Here is a 24,414-nt window from a genome sequence, read left to right on the forward strand (position 1 = left end):
GAGAGCGGCCACTCTCTCGATTATAAGTAAGCTGGCTTGAAGCCCCGCGACATATCAGACCTGTTTTAAGGGAGATAGTTTCCGAAAAACGGATTGTTACTGTTTCCGTTGAATTTAATAAATGTAAACAAAACAAACGATAACATTTCATTTTTGAAATTAGGAGATTGATACTTTAAACAGTGCTTAATAATTCTAAATTTGTATTAAGTAGTGTTGTTTACAACGAATAAAAGTTAATCGTGTACTAAGTCTGAGTTTATTTCTTTAAACTATGCTATATTAAGTTTAGACTCGTTTTTTTGTAGCGGTTGAGAATTTTTTTTTTCAGCCTATCATTTAATTATTTTTCTTTAATGAACAAAACTGGATGTAAAAAACAATGAAAAGCTTCCAAATTTGTTTAGTAATATTGATTGCATCGATTTGCCTGACTGAAAGCAGTAAGTTTGTATTGTAGTAACTCTAAGCATCAAGATTGATAAAATAAAATATTTTAGCACAAACAAATAAAAACCTTTTAAAGTAGTAAGTATTATTAATACTTAAACTTTTCTAAATATTCGTCAAGTTTTTCGCGTATAGTTTATGTAGCTATTTGCAAATGTCAAGATCAATAAGTAGTTTACCATGTAATTGAGAACAAATTAGTGTTTACAACTACTTTTATTGAAGAGTGTTTTCGTTTATTTATTAGTTTTTAAGCGACTTAAAGGCTTTTGTTTTTTTTTTTTGTAATAATATATCAAAATGAAGTATAAGTTTTTTAAACAAATGAAATAAAATATTGCAATGAGATAGTTTTCCTAATAAGATATTACTCCAAAGAAAAAAGTTATACATGCTTGCAAAAACAGTTTTAATTATGAATATTAAAAAGTTAAGAGTATTAACAGTGAAAATAAATTTTTGTATAAAGTTAAAAAATATACAAAAGTATGCTTGTTTTAACTAATATGTCAGAAGAAGAAATACTGTACTTCGGACAAAAAAGGATTACATTCAATATAATCCGTTTATTTTAATTAACTTTTATGTTTTTCATATATTACTATTTTTTTACTCCTTTTATCCTTTGTAATAAATCAAACAAGCTTTAAGTAAAAGTTTTAATTTAAGTAGTGAATTAAAAACCATAAAAAAAAAATGAAACGTTTTATTGCAAAAACAAAAGCTTAGTAACTTGTTTATTGAAAAAAAATCAATTTATTTTAGAGTAGACACTGAGCTTAAAATTTAAAAAGTTAAATCAGTATTCACATACTTTGCAATTTGTAAAGAACATATTTGATTCATTATTCAAAGACAATAATAAAAATAAAACAATAAAAAAACTGTCGGGTGTATGAGTAAATTTTCAAGAAAATTTATTAATTTACATAGTTAAACCGTTTGATGTTGAGATCATTTTCGCAATTTGAGTTCTAAATTGCTTCAATTTTACCAAAAAAATATTGCGACAAATGTTATTGCAAGATTAACACGTGTAAGCTGTGAATATACTTGTTTGCACATTCAATTTTTGATTGTTTGTTGAAGTTAGTTTAATGTCAAGTTACCAATTTAAGGTGCTCACACAATTAACCTCAACAAAAGCTATTAAGTCATTTTGTACAACTTAACACATGTTCAAAAATCCTAATTTCGACCGCAGCGCTTAAAAATTAGCGCACATTATTTACGCTCGCTTCGAACTTACATCGAAACGTGATATTTCAGCGTTACGGCGACTTGTTGTGAGGGCATAAGACTTGTTGTGAGAGCAAGCAGGCAGTTGAGACTTTGACAGGTTGCGTGTATTCAGTCTAAAAACTCGTGTTTGCGGTCCCATTGTCTAGCTTTCCGGATTATCCTCTCAATTCGCTCTAATTGTTGATTGATGCTCGTGGCTTTCGGGCAATAAAAGTTTTTAATTGTTCCGACACCTGCTTAGAGCAAGACTTTAAAAGTCAAGTTTCCAAATATAACCGGAAATCGTATAAAAATGCTTTGAATAGTTGTTGAGCTTTTAAAAAGTTTCAAACACATAATCCCACTTTAAGTTGGTTGTCATCATAAATCATACTTAAACTTCAAAGTTGTGTATCACAAACACATAAATATTGACTTACACTATTACACATACCAAAAAACCAAACAATTAGCTTTTTAACCTTTCGTTCCTTAGATTAAAGAGAATTTTCTGTGTAATTTTCAGGTAAAACTGTTGTAAGAATAACTAGTTTTCAACGTACATTTTCCAAGAAATAATACTACGAATATGTCATAAATTTGAACTCTTAATGATTGTTTTCGCAAAATTTTGAAACAAATATTCTTCAAAATGTACAAGCTGAAATTAATTTAGTATGATAAAGTTTTAGAAAAATAAGTTGTTTACCTTCTTGTTACATTATTATGCTAACAAAGCATTTGAAAGTATCTCAAGCCATAAGTGTAAATGAATAGTTATATTGATTTTCTAAGTACAATAATTTTTTACACGTATTGTATTCATAGAAAACGCCCGCGCATCTTCGAAGAAGCGATCGAAGAGGAGGTCTTCGGGAGCCACCAACGACGCGGTCTTGTTATTGGCTCAGAAGCTGGACTCGCTGAACGAGCGGCTGATGGACATCCACTCCGGGTTGCAGAAGGTCGCGGAGGAGAACTCCAAGCTCAGCACCACCATGACCAACTGCCACGCCTGCTGTTAGTAAAACGAACAGACTAAAGTAGTTCTAGATTAAGTAATGATAATTCTTAGCTTACCCAGATAGTTGGACACATTTTTTTAAATTCTGTTTAACCAGATTTTTGTTACTTGTTTGTTATTAGTATAACTTTATTATTAAAATATATGTATTGATAAAAAAACATATCTAGTAAGGCAAAATAGGTATAGCACGCTAATTTCTGTCATAACTTAGCTGTTAAATATTTTATAACAAAATAAAAAAGCTGTATTTAAAATAACATATATTGAAAAAACATTAACTATTTATTCGAAAATATTAACTTAAGCGTTTGTTAACAAGGATCCGAGCGAAACAAGTTCACTGGACTGTATAGTAATAACAAATCGAATAGTGTTGTTTTTTTATTAAACTAACACACAGAAACATGTGTAATAAAGAAAGAATACTGGTTAATGTGTTAATATTAAAACTAAAACATATGTTAAAGCAAAACAGTTTTAATTTGTTAAGTAAGCTGTTATAACTAGTATTAAAATCACAAACTTCCATGGTAGCTGTTGCTTTTTTTTATAACTACATCAAGTTTATTTAAACATAATAGTTTAACATAGAACTGTTATAATGTTATATGCTCATTTACAAAAGCTCTATGCTGCTAATAAAATCAATTAAATCAAGTACTTGTAAAAAAAGTTTACCTAGTTTAATGATGTTAGAAAACTATATCTAAAGATCGAAGTATTTTTAATTCGTTAAGTTATAACAGCTAACACCACATAGACCAACTGGCGTGATTGGTGTTAGTATATAAAATAAATTAACTTATTATTAAACTTAAATTAGCTTGAACTTGTGAAATTATTATGGTTATAAACTTTTAAGCCTTATGCTTATTTACAAAGACCAGTTCTAATTAAATTTCTAATAACTTCAAGGGAAAACATCAAAGCCGTTCAGTGTCAATTTAATCCTATCATGTTCTGCATTACCTTGATTTCACCCCCTCAGCTATTATTTCGTAACGCACCCAAATAAACTTAATACTTCAATAACGAGGTGTTAAATTTGTTAAGTTTAATACTGGCATTACCTAATCAAATAATATCTTAAAAGGAAGAACTACACGTTTGACTTGTTTGTTCCCCAAAATTTCATAACTTGGTTAAATAGTTCTTAGTTCAACCAGAAAATTTAAAACCATTTCAAATTCAAATTTTTGCTTTGTCTTTATTAAAAAAAAGCCGGGTTATTTAGTTTTGAAATAATATTTCACCAAATGTTTTAAAAACTTCTAAACTTTTTTTCGTTTTCTTGTTTTCATAATTCAATTTTTAAAAACAGCCGGAGAAGGTTTCTTCAGCGGAGAGTTCGCAAACCTCCTCCTGAAATCGCTCGGAGTGAACGGGAGCATCGGAGGGGGTTTCGGAGGCGGAGGTAGCCACGGAAGGTGAATCTTTTATGTAAATTTACAAAGTAGCTTATGAAGAAAACATGTTAGCTAATCAACTAAAGTACTCTTATTTTAACTTTAGCTAATAATTTGTCAATGATTTTAACTCTAGCAGGTACTTTAACTTACAACTAAGACAAGAATTTTAAAAAAGACAACGATGTATTGAAAATGTTATCTTTATTTTACTCTTTTTTTTTTTGGTTCTACTTTGTTTTACTTCACTTTTTTTTTAATTAATTTTAACTTTATTAAAACAATTTTTTATCCAGCGATGACGTAGCACCCGAAGACTGCGAGGAGAACAACCCGTGCTACGAGGGAGTCGAGTGCAGCCCCAACTCCCAGGGAGAAGGGGTTGTTTGCGAGAAGTGCCCATTGGGGATGAACGGCAACGGAAGGGACTGCATGGATATCGACGAGGTTGGAAGTGAATATGTATTTAGTGTACAGTAAGTCAATATAAAACTTTAGTAGTGAAGAATAAATGACTTTTGTCAATGGCCTCAATTAGTTTTAGTTGTTGAAAAATGGGTGGATAATGATAAGGTTGGAAAAAATGAATATCTTTATTTGTTAAATTTTTAAAGCTGTAACTTTTTTTTGCACTACATAATAAGAAGTTTATTTTTGAATTAGTTCAATTTATTTTAATTTTAGATAAATATTTGGATAAAGACGATAAGTATAAAATTTAAAGAGAACAAACCAAGTTCACACAAATTTTATTTTTATTTCAAACAGTGCGGCGACATGAACCCGTGTTTCAACGCATCCGGGTGCATCAACACGAACCCGGGGTTCCAGTGCGGGTCGTGTCCTGACGGGTTCACGGGCGAGGCCATGGACGGCGTCGGTGCCGAATACGCCGCTTCCCACAAGTTTGTTGTATTAAATGCTTAATAGCTTTCTTTTCAAGTTGAATATCAGAACGAGCTTTTGGTAATGTTGGCTGTTTTGGTAGAGTTGTGAACGTTGCTAAAAGTTAAGTGCTTCCCACAAGGTTGTTGTAATAAGTGTTTTGTTATTTAACTTTGTTAAAATTTTTGCTTGAACAAAATTGTGAACATTGTTAAAAATTAAATTTTTAGTAGACTTTTTAAGTTTAATTAATTTGTTTTTTGAAAATATTAACTTTTAAATGTATTTAAGTTTAAGTGAAATTTCAAAAAAAAAAAAATTCACTAGCTATTTTGACAAAAAATGAGAGTATCAGCGAAACTCAATTTTGTATTATATATTTCTGCTTAGTTTAAGTTTTCTATTATTCGTGAAACTTTAATATAAAGCTTCGTAATCAATAGGTGTTTTTGTATATCTGTAAATATCATTAAAAACTATGCCTTGAGTGTTTTATCTGGTATGCACAAAACATTACATCATATTTACAATAAAGCTTGTTGTGACTTGGAACCAAACCAAGGTTCATTTTAACTTTTGATTAAATACTATTATCGTTTCCTGTATTTGTTTTCACAATTTATAACGTAAACAGGCAAGAATGCGTAGACATAGATGAGTGTCTTGTGGACAATGGGGACTGTGTTCCGAACTCCGAATGCATAAACACGCCTGTATGTTTATATATGATGTTGCGAAAAAATAAATAAAATTATAAAACTTACGTAACAAAAATGTTTTATTCAAATTAAGCTTCTAGCACAATATTACAAATATTTTTGTGTTATATAAAGTTAAGAACTTATAGTAAATTCTAATTTTAATTGAAAAAAAGTATAGTATATCCTTATGATTCTAAACTACATTTCACAACCAAACTAGTTACATTTTATACCAAGACTTTATTATGCAAACTAGTTTTCGGTCAAAGCTTAAATAAAAAATCTAAAAAGATATGCAACAGTCATGGAAAAAGTATTTAAACAATTAAATAAAAGCAAATACAAAAATTCAACTAGATATTACTATTTTCAATTCCGAATGCATAAACACCCCCGTATGTTTATATATCATGTTGTGCAAACATAAATAAAATAACGAAAATTATGTAACGATTTCGTTTTATTTCAATTAAGCTTCTAGCATAGTATTACAAATTATTTGGTATTTAATAACGTTTCAAACTTACAGTAAAAGTTTTATACATCCTTATGATTCTAAACTACATTTCACAACCTAATTAGTTATATTTACTATCAAGACTTTTTTATGCAAACCAAGTTTCGGTCATAGACCTCGTCAAAGCTTAAATAAAAAATCTAAAAAGATATGTGACAGTCATGGAAAAGAGCATTTAATCAATTAAATAAATGCAAATACAACTAGATATTATCATTTTCAACAAAAAATTTATTCACAGGGGTCGTATAAATGTGGGGAGTGCTTGGAGGGCTACATGGGCGACCCGCAGTTCGGTTGCGAGCCGATTCCTGAGTGCGGATCCGAGCTTCCCGGAGCCGTGAACCCTTGCGATTCCAACGCGGGGTGCGTCGTTGCCAGGGGAAAAGCTTTCTGTCAGGTTTGTGTGGTTTGTGTGGTCGCTAAGCATTATTTTACAACTAGCGTAAATTTTTTAAAAGTCTTAAAAATTTGATACAGAATAGATTTTAAATCCTAGTTCATTATTGTCAAGTTTGTATTTATTTTCATTAATTTGTTTCTTAAAAAGTAAAAGATACAAAAACTATTTTCAATAATAAACTAAATAATTTTCTTGTTTCTCAAAAAGTAAAGGATACAAAAATTGTTTTTATAAATAAGTTGATGGTACATTTATTTCTAGTTGTTTAAAGCTACGATAACTTTTAGTACATTTTAATAATTTTATTAGGGTTTATTTCATTTAAATTTTTGAAAATACTACTGAGTTATTATTTAAAACTATTTTCGAAATTTTTAAATTTTCAACAGTGCGATGTTGGATTTGCCGGAAACGGGAAACTTTGTGGCATCGATTCAGATCTGGACGGATTCCCAGATGAAACACTGGACTGCGCCGATCTGCAGTGTACCAAGGTTTGTTGAAATGTGCTGATAAGTTCTTACAACTACACAAGTTTCTTGAATGCAAATATATCACATTTTAAAGCCAACAAAAGCTATAAGATTTACATTTTTTATTTTTAAGAAAAAAAATGTTACAGTACACCTAACTCGGGCTAGGAAATTTTTTTTTTAAATATACTTTGATAACACAGTTTGTGTTTTTACACTATCATATTGTTTGCAAACTCATTTTAAGTAGTTAAATTTTCTTTAAAAGTTCCATATTCACAGGACAATTGTCCCAGCACACCGAACTCGGGTCAGGAGGACGTGGATGGAGATTTGATCGGAGACGTCTGCGATTACGATTCAGATAACGACGGTATCAGAGACGTTCAGGTAATATGAGTATTAGTATGACGAAATATAAATTTTCATTATCTAATTAGATAGACGTCTGCGATTACGATTCAGATAACGACGGTATCAGAGACGTCCAGGTGATATAAATATTAGTATGACGAAATATAATTTTTCATTATCTAATTAAATAGACGTCTGCGATTACGATTCAAATAACAACGGTATCAGAGACGTCCAGGTGATATAAATATTAGTATACGAAATAAAAATTTTCATTATCTATTTAAATAGACGTCTGCGATTACGATTCAAATAACAACGGTATAAGAGACGTTCAGGTGAAACAAACAGAATGTGTTGCAAAAAGCAAAACGTTTTGTTTGTTTTGTTACAATTTCAGTAACATTTCCAACTTTAAAGCACCATTAAAATACAAAACAAAGTTGTTGTTGAACGATTAACTACCTAGCACATTTTATTTAACACAGAACAAACGTCTCCCTGTTCTGAATCGCGATCGCAGTACATTTTTGCAAACTTGATAACAAACACCAAAAGCATTCAACTATTTAATCACTATAAAATTATACACACTTGAAAACAAAAACTATATACTTTAATTAAGCTTATATACCTAATTTGATAATTTTTACAACTTATCACCCAGGACAACTGCCCGCTGGTGCCCAACCCCGACCAGAGGAACTCGGACTCGGACAGCCACGGGGACGCGTGCGACAACTGCAAGACGGTGGCCAACTTCGACCAGAAGAACATGGACGGGGATAGCAAGGGAGACGCGTGCGACCCGGACATCGACGGTGACGGTGCGTTTGTTTGTTTATTAAAAAATTATTGTTTGTTTATTTATTAAAAAAAAAGTTATTATTGTTTGTTTATTAAAATTATTATTGTTTGTTTTATGAAAAATATTTAATTGTTGTTTGTTTGTTTATTAAAATTATTTAATTATTGTTTGTTTGTTTGTTTTACTAAAATAAAAATATATTGTTTGTTTGTTTTATTAATAAATTATTTAATTATTACTTACATGTTCGTTTGTTTATTAAAACTATTTATTTAATACTTACATGTTTATTTTATATAGATTTAATTATTACTTACATGTTTGTTTGTTAAAAAAGTTTAATTATTACTTACATGTTTGTTTGTTTATTGACAATATTTATTACTTACTTACATGTTTGTTTGTTAATTAAAAAAAAATTAATTTTTGTTTGTTTGTTTATTGAAAAAAAAAATTATTTACATGTTTGTTTGTTTTTAAAAAAAAAATATTATTGTTTGTTTATTTAAAAATATTTAATTATTACTACATGTTTGTTTGTTTATTCGAAAAAAAAAATATTGTTTGTTTGTTTTATAAAAAAGAAATAGTTATTTACATGTTTGTTTTTTTATAGAAAAAAAAATATATTAACATGTTTGTTTATTTTATTAAAATAATTTAATTATTACTTACATGTTTGTTTGTTTATTGAAATAAAAATAGTTACTACATGTTTGATAGTTTTATAAAAATATTTAACTATTGTTTGTTTGTTTTATAAAAATATTTATTTATTTCTTACATGTTTGTTTGTTTATTAGAATTATTTAATTAACACTTACATTTTTGTTTGCTTTATAAAAATATTTATTTATTACTTCCATGTTTGTTTGTTTTATAAAAATATTTAATTATTACTTTCATGTTCGTTTTTTTTTATATAAAAAAATAATTAGAGTAAACAATTGTTCGAAAAATATTTAATTTTAATTATACAACATCTAAAAGCTTGTTATCTAAATGTTTCACCACTCAACTCTAATGAACTTAATTTGATATCGACGGACATGATGCGTTTGTTTGTTTTGTAATAAAAATTATACAAAGTATATCAGATTGTACAACTGTTCAAAAGATATATTAATATCCAATTTATGAATATTTAGCTTTTATTTAATTACTATGGGTAAATATGTCAGATTAGATATTAATGACGTATGTTGTAAGTTGTTTGTTTTAGTCAATAAAATTTGCTGGAAAACATTATAAACGATGGTACGGTATACAAAATTAAATATGCAATATGATAGAATTTTGTTGGTTTTTTGGTTACTTTTTGTTTCAACTCAAAGTTTTCGATTTGTTTATTGTTATTGTTTTTGTATTTTAATTCATAGTAAACTAGTTTTTCTATTGATAACATATACCTACTTATTATAAATAATCAAATTTTAATTATTTTATATACACAGAGTAACATTCAAATACAAATGATCATTTAAAAACAAACGTTTACAGTTTTTCAGTATCTTAAAAAGAAAGCATGTATTTGTTAGCGTAAAATTTATCATCTTTGTAGAACTTGTAAGCAACTGCTGATTGAAATATGATTAAACGTTTGCGTTTTAGCGACTAGCATTAACAGTTTCAGATAAATTAAAAACGTCGTGCATAAAACAGCTGTAAAATTTGTTTATAAATCCGTTTAACATTTAGTAGTATGACACAGCATAAACATTTTATAACTTTTTTACTCAAAATAACTGGTTTGGTTTATATACATTACTTAAAGAAAGAAGTTTTTTGAACATAAATGTAAAATTTACGATTTTATTATTTATGCAATTTTTTGCAGACATCTCAAAGCTTTTCTAGAAATTACGTAAAAAAATCTGTAATAAATTACAGTTTTTATCACTGTTTTTGACAGTTTATTGCAATAGCAAAAAAAAAAGCTTTTTTATTAATTCAGAAACAGACAGTTTTTATTACGTATTTATCAAAAGTATCTAATCTTGTTTTATTCTGTAATGTTTTAATTACCCAGCGAGTTTTCCACCTTTTAAAACGTTTTGCTACACCCCATTAATTTTCCCACTTAAGTGTTTTAATTGCTAGAAACACGTCAAAATTTTAACTGTTTTTGACTTCTTTAATTGTTATTTAAATGTTAAAAAGATAAAACTCGTGATTTATTACAAATATTCGGATTTGTCGACTTTAAACGCGATTAAAACTGTTTACATTTTCCTAACGCTCAACTACGACGAAAAACATGTTTTTCAATGATTCATGTGCAAAGTTTCCGTTTTTGAGTTTTAGGATTTAAAAGAATATGTCGCATATTTTCAATTTAACAAAACACATCGTCTATTTTGACCAAAAAAAGCATGTTTATTTTTTAAATTGCACAGTAACTTTCAGAACTGAAGTTTTCTAGATCATAGAAGAAGTTTAGTTGTTTTTTATACCTCGCAATAAAGAAATAACTTTTATTAACAGCTTAAAGGCTTAGTTGCGAATTACAACGAAGTTTGTTTGTTTTTGTTGAGATTATTTCTGCAACTGTCTTGTTTTACGCACGAGAAATTTAATTAAAACTTCAGTTCGTATGTATACAAAACAATAAGCTACTCATAACAGGTATTATGATTGGTATAATCTTAACCTACCATAAATATGTAAAGTTTTACAAATTTTTTCAGCTTGAAGAAGCTTCAAATTTTAGCTGTTTTGTTTAGTGTTTTGTTGTTTTCTCAAAAAAATTAAATACATTAAATTTAAAAAAAGTAAACCTATATATTTACAGTTATTTACTTTAATTTAAAATAAGCTTAAAAGATTATTTTAGGTGAATTTTAAATATAAGTCATAAATTTTATACAAAAGTTTAGTTTTGAAACAATATAATAGCTGCATTTTAATATTGTTTTTTAGTTTAGTTTTTTATAAGAATACGTAATAACTCACTTTTTTAAACATGCATTTTCTGTCTTAAATTTTTTAGAGCACTTTCATCTAAACTTGTAGTAGCAAATTAAAGACTATAAAGCTTTTAAAGCGTTAAAATATACTGTAATTACCAAACAAATTTGTGACTAAATACATTTAAAAAAATCTTTTTATAAAGTTTAAACACTCGTGTGAACGTTTTGGTACTTAAAGTGTACTTGTAAAAATTTGTAAATTATGATTAAGGCTTTAAAATATATTACTTAAAGTAAAGAGTTTAAGCCTGAATTGCGTGTTGCTAAAAACCTTAAGTAGAAACTACTTGTTGAAGTAGAATGTTTTAAATACTTTAATCTTTAAATAAATTGCTTGCGAATGACTACAATATGTAAAACAGACTAATGATGTCATTTGGTGGTTTAACCTTTAATGTAACTTTTTTGCTACTTACCAAAACATTTTTTATAAATACCTGTTATTAAAATATGTTTTAAATAAAAATGAGATAATTCACTTTATGTATTGAATCGAACATTTATAATAACTGGTTTTTGTATATTTCAATAGTGAAACCTTCACATATGTTGTTCTAAAAAAACAAAAAAAGTTTATGGCTGTTTCTTCATTAGTATAATAACAAGAAATAAGCTTAATTTGTTAAATACTTTTCTCCTAATTTACTTTACTTGTTTTTTTTTTATTGTTTCACATTGCAAAATTGACTATTATTTTCTAAAATATATAAAATAGTTAAAAAAAAAAAATTAAAAATATTTATATCTTTTGAAAATAATTACAATTTCAATTTGCAATGGCATCTATAATAATGCAGAAGATTTACATTTGCGGCCTATAACGTACAGATAAATTTATCAAAATACAAACGTGTTTAGAATTAAAAACACTAAATACACTCAAAAAGCATTCTGGACAACGGATAAAACTTTACTTTTTTTTTACTGAAAAAATTCAAACACACTTTGTGGCACTAACAAGTAATAAAGTGTTGTTTTAAACTATTAAATACAACGTGCAAAATACTTTGAAAATGCTACAAAAATTAAAAATTAAAAGTAATACATAAACTTGACAGGCATTCCAAAATACGCTAGTGAGTTTACATTTGTGGTCAAGAATGTTTAGACAAAAATACTAACTAAAATTTAAACAGTTAACACTACGTAAACTCAACAGGCAAATTGTAACATTTACTACATGTAATACTCAAACAAAACTACTAACATTAAAAGAATTACATATATTTATACTTGAGCTTCTAAATTGAACACAAATAGTTTTTAAATTATTTGAAAACAAGGAGACATACACACTGCATTATTTTAATCAAACATTTTTTTGTAAATCTAAGTTTCACCTTTTAAGGGATCTTCAGTTACAGTTTAAATCTTACTCAAATAGAATTTTAAAAGAACATTAAAAGAATTCCTACAAAAATTCAACAACGCTACGTGAACTCAACAGGCATCCCTAAAAAGGCGGACAACTGCCCGTTCGAGGCCAACCCGAGGCACTGCATGTAATACTCAGATAAAACTACCAACATTGATAGAATTCCTACAAAATTTAAAACCCTTAAAATGTTTTTGAATTAAAAACACTAAATAAGCTCAACAGGCTTTCTGTACAACGGATAAAAATTTTCGTTTTTTACTTAAATTATTCAAACACACTTTGTGGCACTAAAAAGCAGTAGAGTATTGTTTTAAACCACTAAAAATATTGTATAAAACATTTTTAAAATGCTACAAAGTTTAAATTTCTTTACAACACTACGTGAACTCAACAGGCATCCCTAACAAGGCGGACAACTGCCCGTTCGAGGCCAACCCGAGGCAGGAGGACGTGGACGCGGACGGTGTCGGGGACGTGTGCGACAACTGCCCGGACCACTTCAACCCGTACCAGTCGGACAGCGACAACGACAAGCTGGGCGCCGCCTGCGACACCAACGACGTCAGTTTGAATTTAGAATATTATAACTAAATTATTGCGATATCAATGACGTCAGTTTGAATTCAGAAATTTTATAATTAAATTATTGCGATATCAATGATGTAGGTTTTAATTTTTTAAATTATAATTAAAATATTGCAACATTAATGACGTGAGCTTGAATTCAGAAATTTTTGAAAAAATTATAATTAATTATTATTAAAATATTGCGATACCGAAAACGTGAGTTTAAATTTTAAAAAAATATGAATAACTAAAATATCGCGATATCAACGATGTAGGTTTTAATTTGAAAAAATTATAAACAATAAAAATTTTCGGATACAAATGACGTTGGTGGTTTATTTTTTAAAGTGTAAAATTAGAAACTAATAATGCTTACTTGTCCGCTTAACCTACAATACTTTAAGCTAGAAAACATTAGCATTAATGACGTTAGTGGTTCGATAGCTGGTGAAATTTGTTGATAAAAAACTAACAGTAAACGTTGTAAAAAAAAGTTTGTCGTTTTATTAGTCCGATGAGGTGGGTGATGTGGTTATAAAAGCTGAAAATTAATTATTATTAAAGCGGTTGTACAAAAAACTAGGGATTACAACCTGTCTAGTTAAGGTAGTAGATTTTAAATTGAGAAACACTTGTTCTAATTATGTAAATGCTTTAAAAATATTGTAATTATGTAAATATTGTATTTATTAATCTTAAAGTAGATTTTTAGGAAAGTTTGTATGATTTGTTAACAGTTGCAAAACATCTGCTTAAGCTATTACACATTAAATTTTGATTTAGCATGCGCTGTTTTAAGGAAATGAGTATTTACCCACAGTTTTGTTGTCAATTTAAACACTTCAAGCATTGTTTTGTACGTTGCACAAAACAACATTAAAACAACGAAAGCCTGTTGCTAATTGTTGCAGTTTGATTTGATACTTCCTGACCTTTAACATGTTGTTTTGGCACAATGCATTTAATAGAAACTGTTTATATTAGTAACCTAGATTTAATTAAAAGTTTCCATTAATGGAACTTATTCGTACTTAAATCGGACTTTTCATACCTCTTTTACTTAGTTGTGCCAATAAAAAATAAAGTTCTGTTTACAGATAACCAGATTAAATATCTGAGCAAACTTTATTATTTCACACTAAGTTGTAATAAATTCCATTTCAAACTAATATGCAACCCTCAATTCACTAACAATTGAGTAAAACTTCGGTTTCAAAGTCGAAATATACATTCAATTTAAACCGCTATTTACAGCACTTAACCACAAACACTTGAGATTGTTCAGCACTTTCGAATATGAAACACATGTAAGTAATTTAAAATTTGAACTTTCACATTTAATTTTAGGATACAGACGGCGACGGAGTACAGAATGACAGAGATAACTGTCCGTACATAATCAACAGTGACCAGCTTGACTCGGATGGAGACGGTATTGGTTAGTTTGAATGTTCACTATTTTTCATTTGAAACATTTAATCTTTGTATTGTTTAGTCTTTTAAACAAATTTGATAAGCTTCAAAAATTTTGAAAATTTTAAATGCAGGTAGCAAAATATTGTTTAACATTAAAAAATAAATTAAAATCTGAAAAACTAAAGATAAAGCATGAGATAACAAGTTTTAGAAACGTAAAATACACGTAAAGTTTAACTTCTTTTAATAAACTTTTATCCATACAGGTGACGATTGTGACGATGATGATGACAACGACGGTATCCCGGATGTAGATGATAACTGCAGATTGGTGCCCAACGCTGATCAGAGGGACAGGAACAGTCAGTTTATGCATTTGATGTGAAAATTTTTACATTAGATTATATTAAAGTTGTATGTTTTATTTTTATTGCAATAACAGTTGTTTAGGTTTTAATCAATTGGTAGTTTATTGAACTTGAAAAAAAAAAGATAACCAGATCTTACTTGGTATTGAATTGTTACCCAGACTTAATGTGTAAGACATTAAGACATTACACTTAAAAACAAATGTTTGTAAAATAAAAACCAATGCGTCTAGCTTTTAGTTCAAGTCTCAATTTTTTCCACCAGACTTTACACGACCACAAAAACTTTTTGCAAAAAAAAAGTTCAACTTTTAATTACAAACGAACTAATGTGCAGCGCGCAGACAACACTTTGTTGCTAATCACCGAAAGTCCATCCGGCCGAAAGCTGACCCGAGTTCCGAACCCGGCCGAACAAAGCCGCGAGTGTTGCGAGCCGCGGCGAAATTGCAAAAAGACGAGCAGTTGAATTAGTCTGCGCGGCCGGCGCATTAATCATGTTTACCTCTGATATGCGCGCAACAAGAAGCTGCAGGTGAACTTTCTATGTTTTCGCTGCAAGCGCGTTATCGCAACAGCTGCGCGCCATCAGGCCTGCTTGCTTGCAAATCAGAGATTAAGGTTTTACACGACTTTTTGTCGTGTAAACAAAATTCGGCTGCGAGGCTTAAATCAAGGTTTGTTTTTGAGCGAAAACGAACTCTGTGACAATAAAATTAGAGCATTTCTATCAATCAGCTTCAGTATTTCTCGAATAGTAATAAATTGTTTAAAAACTTAAATTATTATTAAAAAAACATAAGTTAAACTGTAATAGTGTTAGAATTTTAACGGTACTTATTTGAAGATGTACGTAGAATAATAAAATAAGCTATTAACGTGTTAAGCTTTCATTTTGTCATATATTAGAACTTAAAAAAATAAACGGTGAGTTAAATGTAGTTTTAAAACGTTAAAAATTTGTAATAAAAAATATAAACTTTTTTTTTGTTTTTTGTTTCTTCTGCTATTAAATTTAGCTAACAATTAAATAGTTATAATAACAAATAAGTGTCAAATAAAATTTTCTTTCCTATTACAACGAAGTTTGTAATTATTAATCTCGTTTCATAGTTTAATAAAAACAATAATTTTATCACTACCGTACGACTAAATAAAACAACTTTAGGTATTAAGTTTATGTATGACTTTAAATTTTAGGTGTTAAAATGTGTTTTTTAATTTAAGTTTTGATTAATGTTACAATATAAAGGTTGTAATTGTAAAAGATTTCAAAAATAATTTGTAAACTTTAAACCATTTCACGGTTGTAAGGAGCTTCCTATCCTCAATTGTGAGTGTCAAGCAAAAATTAAAATGTAAATATTGAAAAACTTTTGTAAACAAGCTGAAACAAAGGGGTTTAAACAACTTTACATTGCATAACTCTGTGGTAAGAAAAGCTTTTGAAACATGTAAACAATGTTGGAGAAAAATATACTTCCCTTACATGTGTTTGAAATAATCAGAAAAGTAAACACAACTTTTTAAACTTCACCTACTACTAACGTATATGGACTTAAGCTCAATCACTTAAAATTCTTCTTACATTTTAAGCCAAACGTCTCTAAAATTAACATATAACTCAGACGTTTTTAGAAGCACATTTAATGTGTATCAATCAAAACTGTAAACTTGTTTTGATTTTACAGAACAGTAAAAAAGAAAAGTTTTCTTTTTAATTAGTTTATACTTTTCTAGCTTTCAATACTTTAGCTCGAAAAATAGAAGACATAAGGAATATTTAGTTTATAAAAAAATTTTTAGCAACCTTATACATTAAATACAAAACAGAACAATATGAGTTATTAGAATTAAGAACACTTACCTTAATCTTTTAAACATTTATGAGTGAGCTTATGATGAAAACAGTTTTCTAGAGCATAGAATTACCAAAAGCACATTTTACTTCACTTATTCTATACTTCTATATTTTAAAAAACAAACATAACTTTTAAAAGCATTCTGATATACATTTTATGAAGAAAATAAATCACAGGATTTTTTCCTTGTTTGCATAATTCATTTTACAATGAGCTAAAAAATATACTAAACATTAATACAGACAACGGCATTTCCCACAAGTTTTATTGATTTGTTTAATATTATTTATTTTAATTTATTTAATCATACTTATCATAATTATATTTATTTTTTCAAACAAACAACGAGACAATTGCGAGAATTTTATTTAGAAAACGTATAATTTTATTTAGCGGAAAAAATTCTCCGCTCGTATGAATTGTTTTCAAATTAAGTCTAACCCAATATTAATACTGAAGCTAAAACAGCATCAACCACAAGCCAGTTGACTTTTTGAATGATATTTTTTTGAACAGACAACGGCGACAAATGCGAGAACGACTTTATTATAAGTTTTTTATAACGACAATTTTTTTTCATTATAAACTTTATTAAAAACTTAAGCGCTTTCGAAATGCCCAAATTTATTTATCAAAACTTAAAATAAATAGAGTGAAATTAAATCATTTGTAAAACGCTTCACTTTTAGTTCATTTTTTAAGTTAATGATTCCAACCACATACTAAACGTTCATACAGACAACGGCATTGGCGACAACTTTTATTAATTTGTTTAATCATACTTATTTATTTTATATTTTAATTTATTTATTTATTTAATCATACTTATTTTTTTTTTCAGACAACGGCATCGGGGACAAGTGCGAGAACGACTTCGACAAGGACAACGTTCCGGACGCGGACGACGTGTGCCCGGAGAACATCTTCATCTACCAGACCGACTTCCGCGAGTTCCAGACCGTCATACTGGACCCGCTCGGCGAGGCGCAGATCGATCCCCTGTGGGTCGTCCAGAACCAGGTGTGTTGGAAACAAATAAAGCAAAAATGTAAAAATTTTAGTTTTTTCAGAACCAGGTGTGTTGGAAACAAACAAAGTAAAAATGTAAAAATTTTAGTTTATCCAGAACCAGGTGTGTTGGAAACAAACAAAGTAAAAATGTAAAAATTTTAGTTTTTTCAGAAACATAGTTGTGTTGGATAAAAATAAGCAAAAAATGTTTTGTAAAAACCAAGTAAGAACCAGGTATGTTGGAGAAAAAATTGAAAATAAGAAAAACAAATAAAACTTGTTATACAACATCGTAAAAAAACTTGGTGAACATTATCATTGTAAAATTGCTTTACTTTTACTTCATTTTAATAGCTTTAACTCAAAAAATTAAAAAAACTCTTACTTTTTTTAATTCTTATACTTAACCGCTGTGGGTCACCCAGAACCAAGTTGTTGGTCGAAGGTTAATTAATAAAACGTTTTTTTTTTTTTAATTTTCTAAAAATGTATGCTTTGATCATAAATTGAATTGTTTAGCTAAATCTGTTTTGTGTTGGACAAAAATGTTTTTTTTCTTGATGAGTTTTACTTTGTTTTGATAAACAAAAATTCAATATTTGTTTTCACATTCTTAAAAACTATTTCTCTATTGGTAAAAACTCATCGAGATTATAAAGCATCATACAAAAAAGTCGTTTTTCACCGAAAAATTGTTTCCCTACTTTTTTTTTTAAATTGTACAAAACTGGACTTGTGATGAAATGTCTATCTGAAAAAATGCTCACATTAGGCTACAAAGCATTAAAAAAACGGTTTCATTGTAAAACTACGTTTGTTACTTATTTTTGAAAATCCAAGTGAAAAACAACACTTGAGTTTGTTTACTTTTGTCGCTGAAAAATGATAAAAGTATTTTCTGCCAGCCATGCTTGGCTTTGCCTTCCGGATTAAAACATTATTCGTTCATTGTTCCATTTTCATTGACTTAAAAATTCTTCAAAAATGACCGAGTACAGACAATAGAAGAAAAAATCTTGAACTTGAAACAGTCTTTTATCTAAGTTAGGAATTTTCTTTTACAAAAGAAACTTTTGTGTATTGAAATTTGCTGTTTTTATTAGATATTATCGCTCTATTGAACTAATAAAAATTCCGAAAGCCGTTTAACTTAAAAGTTTCTAAATGATTAATTACGTAATTTGTAAAAGTATTTTTTATGCCTACGAAAGTCCGTAACCACTGACGAACTTTCAAGACTAAATTAAATCAATTCAACAGACTTATAGAAGCAGATGCATCAGTGTATTGTTGCCAATAATATCATAATTGAACCAGTTTATTAATTGCAGTTTAGTAATAACGTATAATACAGGTAGTTAAACCGATAAATACGTAACTAAACCGACTTCAAGTTTTGCAATTAATTACTTTACTAGTTTACAGGACACTTATGCTTTTTATAAAATGAAAATCTGTGTTCATGTCAACAAAACTTTTAACAATTATTCACGGCAAGGAAATTACTTAATTAATTCATTTTTCATGTAGTTGTTATAGTTAATTTGATACTTAAACATTATATAATATTATATAGGAATAAAACATTATTCGTTCATTGTTCCATTTTCATTGACTTAAAAATTCCTCAAAAATGACCGAGTACAAACAAAAGAACAAAAAATCAAGTTCAATCTGTTTATTAATTTCAGTTTAATTAAAGCGTTATTTAAAAACAATTAAACCGACTTCAAATTTTGCAATTAACTACCTTACTTAAACTAGTTTACAGGATACTTATTCTTTTTATAAAATGAAAATCTGTGTTCATGTCAACAAAACTTTAAACAGTTCTTCTCGGTAAGGAAATTACTTAAGTAATTCATTTTACATGTAGATTTTAACATTAATTTAATAATTATTTTAATGAAAACTCGCATATGCTGTCCACTGTAAAGTTTCCAAGGTCAAACTAAGTCATTTTGATAAAGTTATCAAAACGGACGTACTAGTAAACCGATGCCAAGTTTCTTATTAGTTAGTTTAAATAAATTTTAAAAAGTTATATTTTCAAACTTTAATTCAATATGAGACGATGCTTAACTAAGTTAATTATGCCAAGTTTTATTATTAATTACTTTTTTGTTTTATACAAGTTTTTAAATAACTTAGTTTTTCAAAGTAGTTAAATTGTCAACAAATCTTCACAGCAAGAAATATTATTAACAACTTTCTAGGGCAATGAAATACTTTTATTACCTTAACAGCTTTGTAAAGCACTGCAATATTTTTATTATTTTCACTAATTTTTCAGGGTACGGAAATATTTTTATTATTCTCACTAATGTTTCAGGGCAAGGAAATAGTGCAAATGATGAACAGTGACCCCGGTCTGGCCATTGGGAGGCACGCTTTCGGGGGAGTTGATTTTTCGGGGACCTTCTACGTCAACACGGTTACAGATGACGACTATGCCGGGTTCATATTTGGTTACCAGGTAAAAATATTAAATTACATTATTAAAAAATATATATATAAAATAATGTTCTGTAAATTAGCTTAACTATACTTAAAAAAACCAGTGAAACTAGTGTTTTAAAACAGTTAATAAATTTCTTTTGCCTTTTTAAATTTACAATAGAAGGACTTTAAGTGTTTCAAAAAACTCCTCATTAATACCCAAACTGATATATAATAGTATAACACCTTGAATCAAGAAACTGTAAAAATATTTTTCACGCTAAGTTGTATTATATTTCGAGTTTATTATTAAAATGTTATATTTTATTTCGAGTTGATTATTGAAATGTTTTATTCACAGGACAGCAGCACATTTTACAGCGTCATGTGGAAACAATCGCGACAAACTTACTGGCATTCAACTCCGTTCAGGGCTATTGCCCATCCCGGGATACAGTTGAAAGTTCGTTACACATAAACTAACTCCCTACGTGTTTTTTTAATTAGTTATACGTAAATCGTTCTTAAACTAAATGGTTTAGTGGCAACCTTATATATTTTTTTTTTAAGTTGTAACAATTAAGCTTTTGAAAACTAGAAGAAACGATTTATATTCAAACCAAATAATAAAGTTAAAATGGATACTTTTTTTTGTGAACTACGCATTCTAAGTAAAAAAGTTAAAACCTTTGTCGAAATAAAAACAGTTTATTTATTCTATATAAAACAGGCAGTGAAGTCGAACAGCGGACCTGGCGAGATGTTGAGAAACGCGCTGTGGCACACTGGCGACACCAAGGGACAGGTGAAACTGCTGTGGAAGGACCAGAACGATGTCGGTTGGAAGGACAGGACTTCGTACAGGTACATTTAATATATGTATATATTAAAGAACCGCTTTAATTATATTTCTGTTTATTGGAATATTTTTTGTATGAGATTGTCGTTTAACATTTAATATTTGAAAAACGAACAGAAGTCTCAAAATTTTAAGGTTAGTTTTTATATTATTTTTGTTGTCACGACCAAATAAAAATTTATTATTGTCTATAGCAGTTTTTTAGATAATTATCTTACTGCGTCATACTGCTTTAACAATTACTGCAGTTGATAAATAAAAACAATTTTCTTATGGAACTCTGGTTGAAAATAAATTCGAGTTGAACCGTGATATAAGTAGTTTTTTTCATTAACAGTACGTTATATACTACAAATAGTATAAGTTAACATTGTACAAAAATACATATATAACACATATATGTATTTATATATATATATATATATATAATGTATAATTATAGACAAATATAAAACAACGTGGTTGATTAAACTTAAACACTTTCCACAAAATCCACTTAAAGGACTTTTTTACAACTTACTTTGAAAAGTATATTTTATTAAGTATATATTTATAGTATAAAAGAATCACATTATATATATACAAATAGTTACACGTAAAGACCTATAATTCAATTTTGTTTTACTGATAAAGGTGGGAACTGAGCCACAGACCGGATGTAGGTTACATCAGGTTGAAAATGTACGATGGAAGCAGACTGGTGAGTTTCTTGTGTGGTTTTTTGAGAGCTTTGGGTGCAAAAATTTATTTATTGCTTGTAACTGTTAAGTTGTGTATATAGACATTCTCACTTAATGATGGTTAAATATATAATTTGATGGTTAGAATTTTTGATTTTATTTTATTATATCAAAACTTAACTTAATACTTTTTTGAGTTCAATTTAAAAATCTAAATCAAATAACAGTGTTATTAAGTGTTTTGACTAATATATTTATAAAAACTTATATAACATGGTTATAATTCTTAAAATAAATAAAATATATGCTAATAGTTATTTTGAAAAGCTGGTTTAGTATTGTTTACGTATTTTTAGCTTTTTGTGGTCGCGTTTTGTTTAAATCCATGAGATTTATTTTATACAAATGAAGCATTGTTTTATATAATCGGAAATTCATTATTAACTAAGAAATTTTAATTCAATTAAACTGATTAAAATACGGCTTTATATTGTCTAAAAACAAACTTTAACGAACTTATTTAATTCATTCCTAAACAATTCAAACCTAAATTACTTGAAAAACCTACACATCTTCTACAAAATACCACTTTTAGTTGCAATGCATTGAAAAAAAACGTTACAAAGAAACTGTTTCATTGAGTTGTAGACACCAATTAAGACGGTGTTTAGTTACAAATGTCAAAGATATAATCAACCGTGCTATTCATGCAATTAATTAGCGAGCCCTCTTGACAGAACCGTTTTTGCAAGATCAAACAAAACATTTCAAACGCTTTCCTTTCAAGTTTCCCAGAAAAAGTCAACGCCTAGGTCATGTGGATACCGTTGCAAAAAAAAAACTTTTGTTGTGTTTTAATTTACTGTGAAATCCGTTTAAACAGTAACGGTTTCGTTTTTGAACTAGTAAACAAACAAACGAGGCATTTTTTTGATTAAATAAGCTCCGGTAGCGAACGGCTCATTAGCTGTTTATCGAGTTAAAGGTCACGCTGTAATGTTAATAATTATTTAAACAACGCTACTGTCTGTACGCAATACAGTAAGCGCATTTAAAACGTTTATTTTGATTTAATGTTTGTTGTTTCGTGTTTCGAATGTTTGCTTGGTTATTTATTTGTACGCTAATCGTCATGTGAGCATTTAATGTAAAATTTGGTTTGTCTTAAGGAAACCATAAAATGCCAAACTTTTTTTTTTAATTCTTGAATTAACTTAAATAATTATTATTAAAACCAATTATTTCTTGAAGTTGTGAGCTGTGATTATTTTTATTTAAACCAAAACTCTATTTTTTCAGTTTGCTGACTCCGGTCCGGTGATAGACCACACGATCAAAGGAGGAAGACTCGGAGTCTTCTGCTTCTCCCAGGAGAAGATCATATGGTCCAACCTCGAGTACAAGTGCAACGGTTAGAATTTGTTTTGTGCATTTATGCAAACAATATTGAGAACCCGGATCAAGCTACTTAGCTACATATATGATTCAATTTAATGTAATCTAAGGAAACCATAACTAAAAATTGGAAACAAATTTTTGTCGTTCTTTTAGAGTTATTTTGCAAGTACAACCTAAATCAACCCTGAATAAAAAATGACAAACCTTTATATTAAGTGCATGCCCACATATTGAGTTCTAATTTAGGCAATTCGGGTAAAAAATGCTAAAGTTATGTTAAGTGTGAAAGTGATCGCTTAACATCAAAAGAGATTCTTGAATTTAATTTTAAACTAAATTTTTGCCACTTGTGTAGATGCCTACCACTTACCACAACTTTCTGAAGGTGCCAAAGCTTCAATAAGCGTACGGAACTTAATTCTTTCCAAACGTTTATGCTAAAAAAACTAAAATTATTTATCAAGGGTTATTTAACCTTTTGTCCAAATTTTAATTTTAAGTTGATTAAAACATGTTTAGTGTTTGAAATTCTTGGGTAATAAAACATAAATAGTTGAAATAAATTATTGCTTATTTTCATCGTATACAAACCTCATTCAAAAGTTCACGTAGGTTGTCAACTTTAAATTCAAATTTTATATCGTTGTTTTAGTTTATTTTCTAAAACTATTCACAGTTTTTACTAACAAACAATCTGTTAAAACGTTACGTTTAATTTTTCATCAACAGACACAACACCGCACGACTACTACGAAGTGAGAGAACAAAACTAGAATGCGCGCAGCAGCAGTTCACACGAGTCTAAAGTATTAACCGGTAGTAGGATGCTATTAATTGTTGCCTAACGTTGCCTAAATATGCGTCGTCAACTTTTCTTTCAAACCGCTTCATCGTTCTTATTTTGTTTGCATTTTTTTAGCAATTCCCGCATTTAAAGTTTTTGTTTAGTAACAAACTTTGAGCGTTAATTTTATTTGATAGCGAATTTCGTATTTATTTTTCTAATCATCTTATTTAAGTTAAACAAGAATAAGGTTAAATGTTTTTATTTTATTTGCTGTTTTGTTAAAAATAAAGTCCTTTCAAATTTTCTTCACAATTAAATACAATGTTTTTAATCCTGTTTAGCGTTTATAAATGCAGACAGCGCAAAAAATGCTGTCTCAAAACATAAATTTTGTAACTGTTATTTGTTGAAGTAAAAAATAAACTTTGATTTTTA

At 28.5% G+C, this 24,414-nt stretch overlaps 1 protein-coding gene across 1 annotated transcript; it reads left to right on the forward strand.

Annotated features, from left to right (window-relative positions):
• Positions 1–308: 308 nt before the first annotated feature.
• Positions 309–24,414, forward strand: LOC145840184 (cartilage oligomeric matrix protein-like). The gene is made up of 20 exons (XM_082947352.1): positions 309–443; positions 2,500–2,691; positions 4,020–4,125; positions 4,401–4,551; positions 4,873–5,009; positions 5,624–5,702; positions 6,449–6,607; positions 7,000–7,104; positions 7,366–7,473; positions 8,105–8,264; positions 12,987–13,153; positions 14,507–14,597; positions 14,842–14,937; positions 17,647–17,825; positions 20,149–20,292; positions 20,617–20,718; positions 20,986–21,119; positions 21,748–21,814; positions 23,094–23,205; positions 23,922–24,414. The coding sequence occupies exons 1-20, from the start codon at positions 383–385 to the stop codon at positions 23,963–23,965; spliced, it is 2,394 nt and encodes a 797-aa protein (XP_082803478.1). The 5' UTR covers positions 309–382; the 3' UTR covers positions 23,966–24,414.

This window comes from Thalia democratica, chromosome 7 (genome assembly GCF_965202585.1).
Source record: "Thalia democratica chromosome 7, ktThaDemo2.hap1.1, whole genome shotgun sequence".
NCBI classification, from domain to species: domain Eukaryota; kingdom Metazoa; phylum Chordata; class Thaliacea; order Salpida; family Salpidae; genus Thalia; species Thalia democratica.